Consider the following 20,793-nt stretch of genomic DNA (forward strand, 5'->3'; position numbering starts at 1 on the left):
CACGCCGCACACGAATTACGTCGTTCACCCTTCGCCATTCGCCCTTCGCCCTTCGCATTCGCCCTTCACCGCTTGCCGTTCGCCGGTTTATTCCACTGAAACCCCTAGTCGATGCCTACACCTCCTTTTCGATCCGCCGCTGCCACTTGTCCGTACGGGAGCTCCCTTATCTCTCTTCCATCTCTCTGTGTGTTCTGTTACAACGTCCAAGCCGCGCTACCTCCCCCTTTCCCGTATCGGGTCTTCACGGCAGACGTTCCCCTCCTCTCTTTATCCGGGCTCTACTGGCCAGTAGCCAAGGTAGCAAAGAGCCACATTGTTCTATAAAGGTATTTGCCAAAACTTTGCTGCAATTGCTACATTAGTTACAATCATAGCTTCTATTTGATATTGTTGCTTTCATATGGATTCAATCAATTTGTTCACCATGATGGCATGTTTATTGTGTTTCTACTGAACTAAATTTTCGTGTTCAAGACATTGAAGCTAATGTTCAAGATATTGAAGCTCATTTCAATGAACACCAGCATCTGGTTCTGTGCACCAGCATGGTAATATCATGTTCAAGGGTCCCATGTTCTATTCTTTGTTATTGGCTCATTTCAATTATTAACCAGGCTTTTATCTTCTATTCTTGGTTCTGTAAATTATCTATTGGGAGATTGAGTCTGGGTGGTAATTAGACCGGAAATATGGATCCTGAAACATGGCAATATGCTCGGGTTTTGCAAATGTGAAACCAGAACAGAAAATAGGTTTTATAAGGTTCAGAGGTCGATTGATAATTTTGGGTTAAAATCTTTAGTAGATGAAGGATCATATGGAAGAGTGTACTTTGTTGTTCTAGAGGATGGGAAGCAGATTGCTGTAAAAAAGCTTGATTCTTCATCTGAAGACAACACCTCTGAATTTTTGACTCAGGTTTTTCTTTATTCATCTGCAATAGACATTTCTTTTTTTTTCCTCTCCCTTTAGTAAAAGCTGGACTAACCATTGAAGCACTACATTTAATCTAACATGTAAAGACTTAATAACTAAATTGCACTTTCTCTTGACATCAAGCCTCTATGGTCTCAAGGATGAAGCATGAAAATTTTGTGGAAATGCTGGGATACTGTGTTGATGGGAATATGTGTTTGATGATCTATGAATTTGCAACCATGGGTTCTTTGCACAATGTTTTGCATGGTGCATAATAGTTGTTATTTATTTCTCTATTTTTTTTTATTTTCAGTTGCTTGTTTACTTGTTTCAGCACCTGTAAGGCAGTAAATTATGTTTTTAAACTATAGACAGTAAAGTAATCTCGATTGATTACTAATATCGACTCAAAATATTGCTGTATAATAAAAATATTTGAACATTTGGGATATCATCTCCCTATCCGACGGGATCCCGAACATTCGAGATCTTGAACATTTGGATCCCGACACTTGTCGGGTACGGGATCGGGAGAAAAATTAATTCCCAATTTTTAACGGGACGAGGATTGGATAAGATGGTTATGGGACGGGTCCTTACCCGATTCCACCCCTAGCGTTAAGGGTGCAACTCTTCGCTGGCCAGCCCCTTGCCGCCATCATCGAGCAGAGCCCACAGCTGCCTCTAGCGGCCATCATCAACCCATCTCCTCCTCCCTCTCCCTCCTTACCAGTGCCCTTCTCTATGATGTTCACCGCCATCCAACGCTGCCCTCCGGGGCCGTTGCCCACCTTACTATCGTTGCGAGGTCGCTGACTAACCACGCCATCGCAAAATCTACCTCGAGCAGCAGCCGGGTCCCATCGTCGCAGACGACCTCTAAGCCGCAGCCATCCCCCATCGTCGTAGACGGCTTCCGATCCACATTGTCGTACACTTTCGACGTCGATCCGGTATCCAACCCACGTTGACGAGCGTCTTCGACACTATTCCGCCCATCGAGCCCTTGTTGTGTTCCGGCCTTCGAGTCACGGTTGTATTTCGGATTGTGTGATTTGTATCTAGCCTTCTTGTTGTTATTATTTTCCAGCCTGCGTGCCGAGATCCTATTCCAGCTTGTGCGCCGATGTCCTATCCCGATCTATGTGCCAGTGTCCTATCCCGGCCTGCGTGTCGATATCTTATCCCGGCCTGTGTGCCGATGTCCTATCCCGATTTGTGTGCTAGCGTTCTATCTCGGTCTACGTGTCGAAGTCATATCCCAACCTGCGTGCCGATATCATATCCCGACCTACACGTCACTGTTAGGTCTCGGCCTACGTGTCATCTTCCGGATCCAGATCACATTCGGCTCTACGCTGCCAGATCCAGCTCCACAACCGGTTTCTGGTCATCTGCTTTTTCGGGTCACGATAACTTGAGTAGCATCCTGATCAGCTCACCGATCCACCCGAGGGCACCCCCTTGGGCAGGGTACGTTCTTCGTTCATATTCTATACGCATTTCATTATTTTATGTCTTATTCTGTTACTTATATACTCGTTGGATCTGCCTTGAGTATCGGGGTACCAAAGACCGGGACGACCCGATCATTGACTGCAGGTAGCATTGACTAGAGGACTTTTGACGACTTGGTCAATACAGAAGTCATCTCAGCATACCCTTATCCGAGATATCAAGATTCGATCAATATTTCATCCACCTCACTCGACGATCCGTCTGACTTAGATTTCGGATAGGATTATATATATATAAAATCTAACAATATCCATTTTAATAGTGTTGTAATAATTATAGGATATCTTTTATAATTATGTTGGATCAAAGATATTTGAAGGAAAAAATTATGAGAGTGATGTTTATTTAATTTTTTTTAAAATAATGGACAATTATTTGTTAATTTTATGATTCCTTTTGATGTTTTGTCAAAACTAAAAATCTCGTTCAATTTGGGATCGAAGGATGATTCTAAACTACCTGAAAAATAGGTTCAACGTAGTATATTAAGGGCAAACGATAGTTTTCTAGTCGATCAACAATTTATCAAGGTAATTTTTACAAAAAAAAAGTGTGTTTTTTTTTTTTGCAAATTTATTAACTCCAAGTTGAAATATTTCATTTTGATCTATTTAGATTTCATCATGTGATACGAGTTGGAAATTGTTACTCGTTTGAAGTCAAAGTCAAAGTGAAAGCAACCCTCTCTGTCTCCCTTGATAAAACTAAAATTCGGCAATTATACGGGGAGAGGAGGCGCCGTCGGAAATAAATCGCCGATGTCGCTAAAATACTCGCCGTCCTCCCACCCCGATGGTCCGAATTCCAGCCCAAGCCCGGATCCCACGAGTGCGTCGCCCATTTCCTCCGCTAAGAAGCCGATCGGAGTGGAGTCGTCGAAGTAGCTCCCCGGCGCCGACCCGGCGACGACGTCTAAGAAGTCGTCAAGCAGCGGCGGAACCTCGAATGCCGTTGACTCGCCGAGCTCCATTGGCAGGCTCCCGCCGCCGGAAGTGCGGTACGACTCTGGAGGCGAGGAGGGGGAGGTGGTGGTGGAGGCGGGGGAGAAGTCGTGGAGGACGGAGGTCGGCGAGCAGAGGCCGGGCGTGTCGTCCGCTAAGTTGCCATAGTCAACGGCGGCGGATGGCGCAGGGAAGTTGATGGCAGCGCCGGGGCCGCGAAGCCGGACGGCGGCTGAGTCGTACTCCTTCGCGGCCTCCTCCGCGGTGTCGAAGGTTCCGAGCCACACCCGGACACGACGCCAGGGGTCGCGGATCTCCGCCGCGTACTTCCCCCATGGCCGCCGCCGCACGCCTCGGAACCGCTTCACTCCCCCGTCGATGCCGTCGTCCCCACCCCTCTCTAGCGCCACCTTCGTCTTCCGCGGCGGCACCTTGGCGGGCCTAGCACGCAGGCGAATCTCCTGCACGTACCGGCGCACGCGGAGCCGGGGGCGCTCCTCGTCGTCGCCGGAGGAGTCAGTAGCGTCGAAGTCGTCACAGAAGATGCGCACTGTCCGAGAGTGCGGCGGGGAGACTGGCTTCCGGGTCACGGCGACGTGCTCCGTCCGCAACAAAAGCGTCTCCTCCATCGCTCCAGGCAACATGGGAATCAAAACCACCGCTAAAAATCCAATTTTTAAGATCTCCGGCAAAGATTCCTGTTCCTGGATCAGCAAAACCACCATCAAAATCCAATTTTTACGGCTTTTCACTGCGATTCCTGCTCCTGCATCAGCAAAACCAGCTCAAAAAACTCAACTTTTGGACTCCAAAAAAGCGATCGAGCGGATGAAAGAGTAAAGCAGGAAGGAAGAGAGAAAGCGAGGGGATAAAGCGATTCCTCTGCAATCCCACGTCGCAGGCGAATAAAGTCGGCAGGGATTTGGCTAGCGCGATCCGCATCAATGGCAACAATAACAGCGACGACTCTCCCGGAGCAAAAAGGCCGAGTATTCTACATATTTCTGCTACGGATGGGCTTCCAAAGCAGTAAAGCAGTGAAAGCCTTGTGAGCTACGACACCAGAGAGGAAGCAGAGTAAGGAGGCAACAAAAGGAGCGTGCTTTGTAGCAGAGAAGCAGGCAGCAATGGCGGGAGCAGCGAGGAGCACCGTCTTGTCTTGGAAGAGTCTTTGCTTAACGCAGCATCAGCAGTACTGTACGACTAGCAGCTGAGAAGACGATGAAAAGAAGATTGAGAGTGAGAGAGAGCAAGGAAATTGGGGAGGGGAAGACGGAGAAGAGACCAAGTTAAATAGTAGGGCACGGCGCCTCATATTTTGTTATATATATATATATATTTTTTACTTATTTAGCATATTACCAAATATATAATTTTTATTTTATCCATTTTAGCAACAATACTATTATTTTTAAATGATTTTAATAAAATATAAATTTATTTTTATCGAGTTGGTAATGATTATTTTGGTACCGCTGTGTTCAAGATTTAAAATTTGTAGCAATTATTTTAAAATAATTTTGACAAATTTAAAATAAGCCTAATAAAATTTAAGTAATTTTGATTAATTAGATAAAAAAATATTTTACAATCCAACTAATTTTAGAGTGGAAGGTTTATCAAATAAATTTAAGTTTTAATAGTAGTTTAATCACGATAGATGTATCCTACGTGACAATTGAATCATAGTTACTTATAAATGCATCTTGTTGCCTACCACCATAGCATGTCCTGGGGCAACTAATGGGCTAAAGTGATAAAATATATTTTAAAATAATAGTATTTTGTATATAATAATTTTAATTAAAATAATAAAATAATTAATTTTTATGCTGTAGCAACTATTGAATAGAGAGTACGTTAGTTAGATGATAAAGTTTTAAATAAAGTTTTTTTTAATAATAAAAGTGACCTCCTTTTACCATTTATATAATTTGAATTTTTTTTTTTTATTTTTATCCTTATAATATTTTATATAAGAGCCAACTTCTATCCAAAGAGTGGCCCAACTGAATGAGTTCAGCCCAGCCCATATTGCAATCCTACCAAAACGATGAATACAGTCGCCGAACCCCAAAATTTATAATGACAACACGTCCGAAGGTAGTAGGGATCAGATGAGCATAAGGACCCTTGATTTGGATAGATTCTATCTATTGTGGCAAAAGGTGAAACGCTCGCCCCCCAGCGCCCCCGCTGTACCCGACCCAAGGCCATCACGAGGGAGGTAAATCGCAGCATCCGAGAGAGCATATGACTGACAGGGTGTAATACGGGAATAGGAGATTTATTCTCCAGCTGCCCCGAGGATCGACCCTGCGACCTCATTGTGGCAACACCCGCCATATACCTACTCGGATGACACGCGGGGTTGGATAGATTCCATCTATAAATAGGATGGAGCACAGATCTCCTGGATCACTTTTTTGTGGTTCAGGAGATGTGCCACTCGTATTTACGATCGGATCGCGGTTGCAATTCGACCGCAAATGGTTGTGATCTCTTCTTAGATTTATCGTCCTCATCAGATTATAGTTTTTATTCGGAATGGGCGGCCGGAGGCCGCCCGAAGGCCTCCGGTGGTGGATAAGTGGCAAGATTACTGGGCACCGAGCGAGGATGTCCTCCAGGCGGCCGGAGGCCGTCCGCTTCGAACAAAAACTATAACCTGGTGGGGACGGTGAACCCAGGAAGAGATCACAACTATTTGCGGCCGGATCGCGTCTGTGATCGGATTGCAAATGCGAGTGGCACATCCCCTGGACCACAAAAAGTGGTCCAGAAGTTCTTGTCTCAAATAGATGGGGTCCATCCAAATCAAGGGTCTAAAAAAATGGATCATCCTCTGGTCTGCAAATTGCGGACCAGAGGATCCTTCCTCGTCCGAAGGGCTAGGATCTCCTGGACCACTTTTTGTGGTCCAGGGGATGCGTCACTCGTATTTACGGTCGGATTGTGGTTGTGATTCGACCGTAAATTGTTGCGATCTCTTCATGGGTTCATCATCCCCACTAGGTTATAGTTTTTGTTAGGAGCGGACGGTCGGAGGCCACCCGGAGGATATCCTCACTCGGCGCCCAGTAACCTGACCACTTATCCACCATCGGAGGCCTCCGGCCGCCCTCTCCGAACAAAAACTATAATCTAATGAGGACGACGAACCCAGGAACGGATCGCAATAATTTACGGCCACGACTACATAAACTAGATAAACAGATAAGAAGAGGTTGAGGCCCCTTGTTCCTTCAGCCATGGATGATCATCGTGCTGCTGCTGCCGGTTCAAGCACCGCCATTGCCGCACTCGAGGTGTTCGACGTCGGTCCCTGCGACGAACCCTACCAGATGGGCTTCCTCACCGGCCAGAACTTCTCGGCCATGATCAAGAGCAGAGTCGCTCAAGACCAGATCCTGCAGCACCAGCTCCTCCCCTTTGCCCTAACCCCTCAAGCTGAGCCACTCCTGGAGTCCATCTGCGTCGCGAATCGGCAGAGGTATCCAAGGTACTGGCAGGAGCTGCTCGGGATCGCCGGCGGAAGCGGAGTGCCGATTCTTCATGTAGACATTTCGCCTGATCTACTCCTTATTGTATTCTCCCCCAAATCAAAGCTCATTTCATTTGTCCATGGCGACAGATACTGTTGCTGAACTTTCGAAAGGAGTTGCTTCCTTTCGTCTCCAAGGAAGAAGTTGCTGCTGAAGATGATTGCTCGGACGTTCTCGTGGTGAATGACTCGATGGCCGTTGCCGCACACAACGAAGATGCAAATGCGGCTTTGGTCGGCCACACGTAGGTCACACAACTCTGAAGCAAGAATTTGTTGCAAATTGTGATTTTTGATGCTCTTGAAACATTGTGCAGTTTCATGGTGAGGGCTCGGCTGCCGGACGGCTTGTCGTTCATCGCGTATTCGTATGCAGGCGAGCTACCGAGCTGCGCATTTGGCTTCAACAGTAATGGCATTGTAACATCCTTGACTAGTTCTTCTCTGGCTTGCACAAGCTTTGCTTCCTGAGTAAGCTCACAATGGCCAAAGCCACATGAACTAGGCCTTTACACTGAATTCGGTACCCCCGAAGTCGGAAGAGATCACAAGAGGCGGCGGCATAGGACGGAATTTCATATCGAGAGATCTGCTCGAAGCTAGCAATCTTGAAGATGCCCTGAATGTAAATTGTCAATGTGTTATGAACATACAGCTTTGAGTTATTAAGTTTCTGATATGAAACTTCCTTTTTTTTTCCTTTTCAGAGGGTTTGCTCAACCAACATTGCCACTGGACATAGTTACAATTTGGTGGATCTGGGAACTCGACGAATACTGAACGTCGAGACAGCATCGAGAAATCGCCACTCGGTCCACGAAGTCAAGAAAACACCATTCTTCCATGCAAACATGTATCTCCATCTTGAAGTAAAGCAGGCAGGCAACAAAATGTTGAAGTTAAACTTACTGAATCTGTATGTTGTGGAACATAACTACTAAACCATTGTGCTTTGCTGAAGGTTGAAGATGAGAACTCTATCAGGAGGCAAAGAAGAGCAGCTCAACTTTCAAAAGAAACAAAAGCAGAAATACTTTCAATTTTAGGGGATTCTGAGGATGCAAAGTATCCGATCTACATGACAGGCAATGAATGATATTATTTATGATGTATGGACTTGCCTCTGTATAATTGTATGTTGTGTGTGACTGATGAACTGTGTTTGGCTAAAATGTCAGGGCCAAGATTGTACACTCTTTGCACTGTGTTGATGGATGCAGATGAGAGAACAATTTCTATCTTTCAGTGCAACCCAAAGGAAGGAAATGCTTCCTTGGTGCTTCCAATGGATTGAATGGAAAGGTAGGTAAAGGAAATATGTAAAACTTTTTAGGGGTTTTACTTTGCTAAACTAAACTTACCGATGACAGTAGAACGAGGAATTGAAAAAACTTAATTAGTAATAATAAAATAGGATAAAATTTAGATTCCAATAGTCTGATTTATAAAACATTTAACTGTTGTTATTGTTCATGATAGGCTAACCACATATTTATTTGCTAGTGTGAGAAAAAACTAGAAATTTTATGCCCTTATTTACTTGATGTAAAATTAAAGAATGGATAGATTTAGAATTGATTCATTTTTTTTTTTTGTCTAATTTTTCATTCACTCAGAATGGGATAGAAACAACTTTCCTTCTTTCAAATCTCAACTTCTAGCGTCTAGATTTAGGTCTATGCGTAGGGCCCAATTTTAATGGAGCCCATCATTCGTAATAATTTATTTTTATTCAATATTTAAAGAAAATGTACACTTTTAATCCTAATTATTTTATTTATTTCAGATTGTTTCGTAATTATTATTTTTAATTATGTGTGTTATTTTTTAAAACCTAATCAACTCTTTTTGATCTTTCAAAAATATATGCCCTCACAAGTGATCTCATATCTTTTCCTTTTCTCGTTAATGTTTTGTACCCCTTTTCTTCCTCTTTAGTGATTTTGTATCTCTCTTCTCATTCATCGGTTTTACTTCCAAAGAATAGTCTTTTCCTAATATTTCTTTCTTGCTCTTTTTCTTCTTTCTTGATGATAAGAATGGGAAAGAATAGGAAATAAAGGTTCTTTATCCCTTCAACACAAAGTAGAATACTAATTTTTTAAAAAATCAAATTGATTTTAATTCTTTTTATTACATAAATTAAAAATGATCACTTCATATTCTACATATCTTTTAATGAAAAATTTAGATATGATATACCAATTTCCAAAGATTTTATTAATCATAATATTTAATTCTTGATACTTATAGATTGTTGTTTAATGTTTGAGAAAAATCTGGTAATATATATATATATATATATATATATATATATATAATTTGGATCATTAGTCGTTGAGATGCTCATTATATTTGATCGAAATAAAAATTAATATTTATTTACTCTTTTATTATATTTGTGTAGGTAATAATCGAATTTTAAAGTATTATCAAATTGAAAGTATATGACATAAATCAGATTTTATTGTTCCTTTAATTTTAAACAATCTTATTTTGATAAAATATTAGAGGCATATTGTTTTATTATTTGAATATAAATATTTCTATTAAAAAATAATAATTTTGGATATAAAAAGTATGAAAATACTTATATTTTCATTTTTAAAAACAAAAATAAATCCATCCATGCTGATCCAAAATTTGGATGAAAAAAAGATAAAGATAAATATTTATTTTTTTTTAAAAAAAATATTAAAAGTCTAAATTGTTTTTTTTTTCGTCTAGGAGTTTAAAAATACTTGAGCCGGCCCTGCTAAGATTGGTCATTCCATTAATCCTCTATAATAAAGTTTTCCATGGAGGTGTAACTAGAGCGTTTGAGATAGTTCATTATTTGACCAAATTTAACATTGAATCTCAGTCAGAGGTAGGGGTGATCATGGATCAAATTGATTCAATTATTGGGTTAAAAAATTATCTGGTTCTACTAGATCAAATAATGTAAAATCGAGACCTACATTTGACCCTATATCCAGCGGTTCTTATGTATCAGATATTCAACGGGTTGTCAGTTATTTGAATATCCGATCCTATATCCAATAAAATATAAAGTATAAATATAAATATAACAAAAAAAATTAAAATGATAATAGACATTACTTATTACACGTTATAGCAGCTAATCGGAAATAGCTATTACAACGTGTAGCAGTTTATTGGCAGTAGTTGCTACAACGTGTAATATCTTATCAACACTAGTTGCTACAAGTAGGGGTGATCACGGATCGGGTTGGTTCGGTTATTGGGATAAAAAACTATCCGACCCTACTAGATCAGATAATGTAATATTAGGACCCTACATCCGACCCTATATCCGGCGGATTATTTTTTTTCGGTTCGATTCAGATCGATATAAGTGAATTGGTCGGTTTGATGTGTTAATTGCTCACCCCTAGTTAGAGGTATTACATCCTAACTTTATTGGTATTAGTAATGTGCCCCTAGTTAATTTTAGTCAAGCCACATATTTGGCTTGGGCCAGTTCAAAGGATCTTCATTTAGATCCATATAAATGACTCTAACTAGTTGACTAATGAATATCACTGACTCGTTTCTACTCGAGGGGAAAAAAGTTGTTAATTAATGTTCAAATGGATTATTTCCCTTTTCACCAGCATTGCATACTAAATATGTACAATACAATGCTAGATAACGAATGTTGAAAAGATTCTTTATTACTTTGTTTCTAGTCATAGAGTAGGTTATATATATTGTATTATTATATCTTTCACATTGAAGAAAGTACCTGTGGACATGCACGTCTCTACAAAGAGAGTGCTACCTTCTTTCACTTGTATAAACACAACTTTTTTTCTCGTTGCCTATTTTATAATAGTAGAGGGGCCTAAGAGGCTCAGACATTGTGGTTACCGGTATCTTTTGAAGCTTGATATCATTGACGATTCCTTTCTTTTCTCCTTAAGGGCGCAAAACAACAGAAGGGGTTATTTTCTTACTTTGTACTGTTTCTCTGCACCACAGGAAAAGTTTGATTTACCGGTGAAATAAAATAGCCAGTAATCATAGTATTTTGGCTAGTAATATAGATTATCAGCTAAATATGTTTCGCCAAGACTTGACCTATAATCCATGGTCATTAAATAGGGTACCCAACTATTATGTTGGCTGGTATTTTTTTAAACAATTATCGGCCAAACAAATGACCGGTAAATATTTTCAAAAATAACGGTCAAATATATATTTGGCTGATATTTTTGTCCCAAATATACATTTGGCAGGTAAAATTTTAAAAATAAATGGATGGTAAAATTTTACAAATATTGACCAAATACAAATTTATCCGACCGATAATTATATTAAAATATTATCAACCAATCTATATTTGGTCGGTATTTTCAATTTAATTACCCGCGAAAATACATTTAGTTACTAAATTTTAAAAAATTATTTTTATCAATTTACGAAGTGTCTCCACAAAATAGATAAATTCAAAACACTAATTAAATAACTGATAAAAAGATAAATTTTACCATACTAGTAAATTATCTAAAAATGACAAAAGAAAGTAAATGACAAAAGTATATTGTAATAAAATATCTAACTAAAGCATCAAATATTTAGATAATCTTCTCCTTCGTGGATATGAGTTGACTCAGACTGTTCAAGTAATCCACTGTCTTGTTGTCGCATGAGGAGTTGTTGTAATATTTTTTGTGTCTTGGCTCGTTGGGCTTTCAGTTCAAATATCTGCGCATCTTGTATAACAATTTTCTCTCGCATAACATCCATCTTTGCTTGTGTACTAGATGATGTAGGAGTAGCAGATGTCGAAGTCTTGTATATCTTTGGTGGCGGATTGAGTCCCAATCCTAATCCACGAATATAACCAGATATGCGACCAATTGTATTTCCTGGTGGCATTCAAATGCTAAATTCTTAAAATCATCGAGGATGGGTAGAGAAGTACCATCTTTTGTTGTTGTTACCAAAAGTAAGGCTTTCTTGTCATTGTAGAGGATGATCATCATTTCCTATTAAACAAATATATATGAATATAAAAAACTTATCATACCAAAAATAAAATACAAATATGAAAAAAATAATTATTAAATTATAACTTACATAAGCACTCTCGTCCACCCAACCTCCTCTGTGCAATAATATCGACGCCAAGTCTCAATTGCATCATGCCCCTTACAATTTTATTAAATCATGTCCCTTCTTGAATTAATTGAATTTTGTTCGACTCTGGGACTTCCTTAAAACTTCTGTATGTAAATGGTAAGAAACTGCACACATATACTAGTTGTCGGGCCCGTTGGCCTACCATAAATTGATTTTAATGTCATATTAATTTTCTTTCCTCCTCTTGTCTCATTTGTTATACGATGCGCATGTGAAAGCCCCAATGACTCATTTGTTATACGATGCGCATGTGAAAGCCCCTTAGATGACTGGGATGATGAACGTGCATGACGACCTATAAAAAAAAATTAAAATAGTACCAATTCTTGAACTAGTTCAAATAATATACAAATATTAAATAATTAATAGAATTTAATTCAACTGTGAACATATACCTTGCCGTGAAAATGGTGGAGTCATAGTTGATGAATCTGGATGGCCGATAGATGAAAGAACAACTAATGTGGATGTAGCGTTAGGTGTTGTTTGTGAAAGTTCAACATCAATAGGAATAGAGGATTGCTAAGTTAATATAGTTAAACTAAAATGTGGAACTGCCACATCAGCGGCCCCCCTAGAGCCGGTCCCACGGATATGGAGGGAGGTAAATGCAGGTACACAGGTGGAAAGTGCATAGCGGAGATGTTAACCCCAGAACCATGCACTCCCCATCTGTGCTACGCCCTGGGGACAGTTAATATAGTTAAACTAGTTTGTAAGTGAAGTGGTTTGGGTGACATCTGCATTTTTTTTTAAAAAAAACTTAGTAAGTTAATAAATTAAATAAAAAGACCGAAAGATGATATATAGATATAAACATGCTCAACAATCCGTGATGCATATCCAAATAATAATAGTCATGAATGAGACTAAACATTATGACAAAAAGGTGAATACGCTCGCTCCAAGCACCCCTGCCAACCCGTTCCAGGGCCGAATGAGACTAAACATGGTGGCACCGAATGAGACTAAACATGCTCCAACAATCGATGACTATTAATTATACACTGATCAACTTATAATACTAAATTTGGTTCAGTTTACATTTCAATTTCCACAACTAGCATTTATTCCTCTCATATCTCTCAAATAATGATAATGTTGTCTCATTATCTCGTTCTAAAAGTATTGATAAGCAATAATGCTCCTGTAAAATAACACCTTCATCATATATATATATATATATATATATATTGTTGTTGTTGTTTTTACATGATAAATGATGGTTAAATTTTGCATAAACAAAGTTATTTTGAGTAATGTGTTTATCAATAAGATGGATGATGAACTAGGTGTCATGATATGCAAACCTTTTGTAGGAAATCAATGCAGGCCAATCTTGATGGCAAAAAGGCGAATACGCTCGCCCCCAGCGCCCCCGCCAGCCCATCCCACGGCTAACATGAAGGAGGTAAATCACAGACGGCTACTAGCTTTTGGAATAGTAACTAGCACATAAGGAAGTTATTTACCTCCACTTTGCCGAGATTCGAACCCCATATCTCATGACAATACAGGCCAATCTTGATCAAATCAGTGGCGTACTAAAATCTAAGCTTGTAATGTCCTGCTAAAAGGGATTGAGCCATGAGCCACATTCAAAATTTAGAAAAAATTGTCACCTTGGTGCTACCAGAGGGAAGATCGCCTGACTTTTTCAGAATAATCTGAAGACTAAGTTGTCGCTTAAATAACAAAAGGGATGAAACAAATCTGTGATATATTTTTTCAAGGGGCAAATAATAAGACTGAAAGGTTAAAGACGTCTACTTATAGGAGAGATGGATGTTATAGAAGCATAGAGGGTGAAGCGGGTGATTAAATAGATCTGTAAGTCAAATTGACGAGCAATTTGAAACTTGATACAGTAAGATTATTAGACAGGTGTTGGGATCGCCAACTAACATTGCAAGAAAAAAAATAGAGTGTGATGAGGTGCAGTACCGTGAGAGGAATGTGGTGTCATCGTCAGCAGATGACGTATATGGAGGTGTGGCGAAGGAGGTTGGGCGGCTACTACGGCAACAACATCCGGACATGCACGAGGAAGGAAAGAGGAAGGAGAGTAGCGGCAGAAATAAAAACTCAATTTTGTTGTGAAGAATATGAAGGGTTTTCGTTGAGAAGCATCAGAAAGATGTAAATAACGACATGAAATTAAAAGTTGATATTTTGATGAGGAAGATTCAGGGTTCAAGGGACCTGTAAACAAAGATAAAATAATTGTTAAATTAAAAAAAATTAAAAAAATGCAAGAAAATAGTTTTATAATAATATAATTATTGTTGGGCTTAAAAATTGATTGGTGTTGGTTATAATAATTATTTATTAAATTTTTATCCATAATCTTATTAAAATTTATCATAAAATTGTAAAAAATAAAAATTCAAATAGTAAAAATTTTCTAAAAATATATCAAAATAAATTCTACTTGATATTTTTAAGTTTTTTTACTAGCTAATATTAATATAAATATTATTCAAATGTTAAAAAGAAGGCACTAAAAAAATTGGATGATATTTTAAATATTTTTAGCAATCAAAATTTTACCGAAAATTTTTTTACTAGCTAATATTAATATAAATATCATTCAAATATTAAAAAGAAGGCACTAAAAAAATTGGATGATATTTTAAATGTTTTTAGCAATCAAAATTTTATCGAAAATTTTTTTACTAGCTAATATTAATATAAATATTATTCAAATATTAAAAAGAAGGCAAATTTAATTTTTGACTCAGAAAATTACACATTACCGGTCAAATATATTTGGTTAGCAAAAATATTAAATTTTACCGACCAAATCTAACTTTAATTGGTAAAAACTTAAATGTTATTAGCCAAATCAAACTTTGGACAGTAAAAAAAAATACACAGGCCAAATTTAACTTTGGCCGGTAATAATTAAAATTGCTTACCAAAATAAATTTTGACCGTTAATTATAATTATTTACTAGCTAAATTTATTTTGGCCGATAATTTTAAATATTTACCGACCAAATTCAATTTGGATGAAAAATATTGGCCAGTAAACCCAATTTTTCTTGTAGTGGCAGCCTGCGATTTATTGGAGCAATAAATGGGTTTCTTGTTTCTGGCATATTGGTGCATCGGTTGTGGTAATTATGCATCCTTCTCAAACCTGAACACTATTTCATTCTCTTTTCAGCATCTATGTAAGAGATAAACTTGGATGCCATGTACGGATACTAACGTTCATTGATAGAAGAAAGAACACAATTAAATCTTGGATTCACTTAGAGAAGAGAGAACTGAAATAATCTTATATGAAGATAACAGAGAAGACATTGTTTGGGATTAAAATTGCTTCTCTTTCTCATTCTATTCACTGTATATGTTCACTATGCACCATGCAAATTATATTAGAAATGTTTGGTGACCGTTTCCTACAAACATGCTTGCAACTTTCATATAAATCTCCTAATTGTCTTCATATGACTCTTGTGAAAAACTAGATTAGAAAGAATATAATCACTATGCAACTTGATTATGATAATATAGCTTCATTGGCTCAATAGAAGCTCTATAGAGATAGTCGAGAAATATGTGGGATAACCTTGGAGGTGGTGAGAGCTATGACCTTGTTCAGCCTCCACAGCCGACATGGCCACAATAGTTTACTTTTTGCTCCTCCAATATACCAACTTACCTTCTAGATGCACAATAGCCATGATGTCGATAATCTACCCAATAATTCAAAGAAAACCTCTATCACAATATAGGAGACCTTTCCTTGGGACATTGTTTAGGCATTGAAAAATTTCTAGAGTTGCCTTCTAATGGCGATGATATGGAAACTCAAGAAATTCACTTGTAGAACTCATGGTATATGAACAAACCAAATCTCTATAGTTCCCTGGATAAGATGATAACTAAGCGTTCTGATTTAGGAAGAATATAAATTTGATTCGCCATTATTCATTTATTTATTAACTTCGATGAGTAGTTGAAATGTCGGACACTGGTGAAGAGAAGCGAAACTATATGTCAACTTAAGTTCTTACCAAAAGGAAAGAAAGAATCACTAGCCAATGCAACCCCTTTTGCCGCTTCTCCGGCCTTTCTAAAGGCGATCCTCAGGCTTTCCATCCTATTCGGCTGTCCACTGCCCATTCCCAACATGCAATTATTCTGCCAAAGAAAAAATCACTTGAAGCATCTACTGAATTATCATGTAAGCCAAGGCAACAAATTATAAGATGAAGAAACATTATTACCATACTAATTATTGGCAGTGCACTATTCTACTCTAAGATTAATAATAAATCAAGCTACTAATTCCATAATTACGTACCAAACAAGCAAGTTGATGAAATACCTTCCGTGTCTCTAGGTCCATATATAAGTCTTCCGTATATATATTTTTAAATATTTTCAATTCTGGGACGAATCCAAGATTCGTCTCAGATTTGGGGACAAATTTAGCAACGAAATTTTTGTCTGTTGCCAACTTGAAACGAAATATTTTTATTGCAAATTTCGTTGGTAATTTGGGTCGATATTTATTTTTGTCGCTAAATTTATCCCAATTTTGGGACGAATTATTTTTGTTCCAAAAATTTATCCCTAAATTAGTGTTCTTTTGTACTGATATGATTCAGTTGTGTTCTATATATGTTTCTTACCTCATCCATTAATTGTTGTGTTGAAAGCAACAATGCCGGCATAAGCACTCACAGAACCATCCAGCTGTAGAAATGAAATTGTTTAAGCGAGACATTATAGAGTTATATGAAGAAAAGTAACTAAAGAATATTGAGCACACTTCTTCCAATTAAAATATAATAATAATAATAAAGTTACTCCTAGCCGATCTTAATTATAATGCAAGAAATCTTACAATTACCCATGCTACCTCATATAATGAGTCAAGACAAAAGAATCTCTAATACAGAAGTGTAATTTTGAAGCTGTAACAATCTCAAGAGTTTCATTTTACAAATTTTGAAGCTTTTCAGATATTCAGTCTCTAAAAGGGTCGCTAATGCATTTAGAGACCGAAAATCGGTCTCTAAAATGTGTTTTTCTTGTAGTTGTTCACTTCTTCACCCTTTAAACACTCATAACTAATTAATAGTTGAATAGCTAAGGAACAATAATGTAGGTAAACTCATTGGCAACAAACAACTGTAATTAGGTTTGTAAACACATTCAAAAAAGAAATAGTAGGAAAACAAATCGCAAAATCAAGTTACACATGATACCAGAAAGGTGCATGCCTGTAGAATTTCAATCAAGTTTAGGAAGTAGCTCAAGGAAGATAAAAATATATATACCATCTCTGGGAAATGGGTGATCTCTTCAACTTTAGTCACAAAGATACCAGCTTTAACTATCTCTCGACATTATCTAAGAGCATCTCTAATTATTAAAACTCTGAATGAGCTTTTTTTTATGATTCTAATATGCCATTGATCCCAATATGTCATATCAATTATATGAAAGTTTATTAAAATAGTTAAAGTTCTCAATGAGTTTTTTATGAGTTGCATGACTTCATGCATATTATGTCAATTTTGAGACAAAAGAGCATGTTTGAATTTTCACTACTACTCTTAAACTGCAAACCTCAAATCTCACATCTATAATAGTTCAAAAAATTTTATTTAGATTTTGAATTTTATAAATCTCTCATGAATGTTGTATTGGAAATGTCCTAAAGATCTAGAGGTTAAAGGAATCTTCCCATCCGAAAGTCTGCTTCATATCCCAAATTTGTTATTTAATTAATTCATCATCATTCCAATTAGTATTTTAACTAGGTAACAATCAACTATCAATAACTCAAATAATTCTCAATTGATTATCTAATCAATTTATGAGTCCACTTATGGGTTTAATTGACCCTTAATCCAAGTATTTATTTACTTATTTTTGTTAAATGATAACTCATTGATTATATCCCATCAATCTGACAAGTCCAATATTTTCCAACTAAATTATTCATTATTCAATTAATTAAGTATTGTTAGTTAATCCATCATTACTCGAGTAATCCCCTAAATACAATTAATCATTTATCATCAATAATTCATTACCACTTAATCTAAATAATTAAGTCGGTTTGTCATGTCAATACTTTACAAGTTCATTGTCCATTAACCAAAACTATCAATTTTATTTATCTATTAATCATAGATTTGGTAATTATTAGTATTTCAATCACCAGCCAATTAATCCATTATTGATTAACGATATTCAATCAAAACCCTAATTATCTCATTAGTCGGTTTTGAATCCACATGTAAACCCGTATTAATTAAATGATAAAATTTATCACTATCACTTAATTTATAGTATAACCCTATCTAGTTAATTAACCTAAACTGTTAATCATAATCAATCAAACTCTTAATATTAACTAATGCTGATTAAATCTATCAAATTATTTTTTGATTAAACTTTAACAATTAATTAAACTGATTAATTAGTCAATCATTATCCAATCTAATTAAAAATCAATTAAGTGGCTAATTAAATTGCTAGTTAATCGAAACTAACTATCACAAATTCAATCAAGCCTAATAAAATTTAATTAAACTGTCAAATTAACTATTGATCCACCTAATTTTTAGTTAACTAAAACTCTAACGGTTAATTAAATAATCCAAATTAATTAATTATTACCTACCCGTAATTTGAATCAATTTTTCATTACACCAAATAATTTTTCAATTTTAACTCGCAATTATCCTCTCATTAAGTCGGCGGTTAATAGTTGAACACTCGAGCTGCTAACATACGAGCTCCTCGGTCTGCCAAAATTCCGAGCTCCCAAAGTCCCCCGAACACCCGAGCTGCTAACTGAAGATCGAAGACCGACTTGTACTCAGCTGGCCAAAAAAATGCTATGGCTGTGAGTATTTGTCATCCCATCCATTGATCTTGGACTGGATTAAATTGATGAAAATCTGAACTGAAACATTGAGATGAGAGATGTTGGAGATAATTCTGAAAATCAAGAGAAGGATACTCAACCAGATCTAACTAGAGAGAATTTGAGTTAAATCGTGTCGACAACCGTTGAAGAAATTTTGTGGGGACATGTGTTACAGAATGAGCAGAATGAGATTCCTATGGTCATAGTAGAAAGAAGAAGTTGAAGCACTCCTTTTGCTGACAACAGACTAATAGAAGAAGCGCGGGCACCGTCAAAGGGAAACTTGCATGGTTTGTAGGTGGTGGTGCCAGCGGCAATTGTGGCAGCGAGATCGATGGAATTGGTGGTGGTGGAGCATATAGTTGGAGCAACGAAAACAATAGAGGCGGGGCCAACTCATAGGAGGAAACACAGGTGACAGCGAATGTAACCATTAGAACCACCTAAAGGGCCATTGTGTTAACCTGAAGATGAAGATTGGTAGGTTGGTGGTGGAGAGTTTATAAGGGAGAAGTGGAGGCTGGCAGCACATGTGAACCGGCAGCGCGACAACCCATGTGAGCCGGTGGCGGCGGCAAGTCCAAGTCCATGTGAACGGTTACATTCGGACAAAAAAGGGAGTGACAATTAGGGATGGTTTAACACGGTATATCGATATTGAAATTATATATTGCATATTGTACAAAAAAATTTTGATATAAGAAAATTCATATTGATACCGTACCAAAATTTAATTCGATATATCAAATTTTTTATATATCAAAATTTAGATATGGTATAAATTTTATACCGTTTAGTTTAAAACTTTGATATCGATATGGTATATACCATACTAAAATACTAAATCCTATATCGATACTAAAAAATTTGATACCATATAATATCATACCGGAATTACACTGGTTTCTCTACATCTTCATTCAATCATGATGTAGTTAGGTTGATTAGACTAACTATTTTTAAGTTACTTAACTAATTTTATTTAACATGGGAAATTGAATCTGACAATCTATATATCCTAACTAGGTTTGATATATCATATGACCTCACAAACCTGCGTTGAACGTCGAAAAAAATTTTCAAAAGCAAGTAAAGAACTTTGAAGATGATAACAATTTTTGAATTACTATTTAGGAATCTCTGCTAGTATAAGAGTTTGTGGCTCCAGATAGTAAATCAATTTGCAAATAGACTTGTGCCATAGCTAGCAAGTATAAAAGTTTGTGACTCTAGAAAACAGATCAATTTGTAAATCCACCTACACCATATGAGAAGGTAAGAAATTAATAGGAAATATTCAACAAGGCTATTCCTCCTTTCGACTACTATTCCTCCATTCGACTATCCAACCACACTAGGTTATCATATATATGGTGCATAACCTTTGAGTCTAACTCTTCGAGAAAATTCTAATCATCTTGATGTCTTTTTAACAAGTCTATTTTTGTGTAAAGCAATAATTTTTGATCGATGCTGACTTTGTCTCTGTAATTCGCAACAGTTTTTTTTATTCTGACGCGTTGCAACCCATTCGCCAAATAATATAGTTTTCCATGAAAGATTATAATTGGCTATTAAAATCTGAAATGGTGCAAGTGTGCAACCATTCGTAAAAGAACATGTGTAAAGTTGTTCATGAAAAGTTGCAATCCAAGATTAACTATGGTTCACGTAAAAAGATTCGTGACCATTCAAGCTCTATAAAATAGATCTCCTTGGGAGAAATTTTATCAAAAGTTGATTTCTCATTAGTCGGTTTTCAAAAGTAGTTCTAGAGGAAGTTAGAGAATTTAATTTTTCTTTAAAGAACTAAAATCATC

At 37.1% G+C, this 20,793-nt stretch overlaps 2 protein-coding genes across 3 annotated transcripts; one reads left to right on the forward strand and one right to left on the reverse strand.

Moving 5' to 3' along the window:
• Window positions 1–3,054: 3,054 nt before the first annotated feature.
• Window positions 3,055–4,657, reverse strand: LOC122040238 (ethylene-responsive transcription factor CRF1-like). Its single transcript, XM_042599574.1, has one exon. The coding sequence runs from the start codon at window positions 4,103–4,105 to the stop codon at window positions 3,158–3,160; it is 948 nt and encodes a 315-aa protein (XP_042455508.1). The 5' UTR covers window positions 4,106–4,657; the 3' UTR covers window positions 3,055–3,157.
• A 1,956-nt stretch (window positions 4,658–6,613) lies between these two features.
• LOC122042993 lies at window positions 6,614–8,240 on the forward strand. 2 transcript variants are annotated; one of them, XM_042603414.1, is made up of 7 exons: window positions 6,614–6,937; window positions 7,015–7,169; window positions 7,242–7,344; window positions 7,430–7,549; window positions 7,632–7,802; window positions 7,886–8,033; window positions 8,103–8,240. In XM_042603414.1, the coding sequence occupies exons 1-6, from the start codon at window positions 6,632–6,634 to the stop codon at window positions 8,018–8,020; spliced, it is 990 nt and encodes a 329-aa protein (XP_042459348.1). In that variant the 5' UTR covers window positions 6,614–6,631; the 3' UTR covers window positions 8,021–8,033; window positions 8,103–8,240. The 2 variants fall into 2 exon arrangements, with proteins under 2 accessions (XP_042459348.1, XP_042459347.1); XM_042603413.1 differs by having other exon boundaries at window positions 7,886–8,009.
• Window positions 8,241–20,793: the final 12,553 nt, after the last annotated feature.

This window comes from Zingiber officinale, chromosome 2A, assembly GCF_018446385.1.
Source record: "Zingiber officinale cultivar Zhangliang chromosome 2A, Zo_v1.1, whole genome shotgun sequence".
Taxonomy (NCBI): domain Eukaryota; kingdom Viridiplantae; phylum Streptophyta; class Magnoliopsida; order Zingiberales; family Zingiberaceae; genus Zingiber; species Zingiber officinale.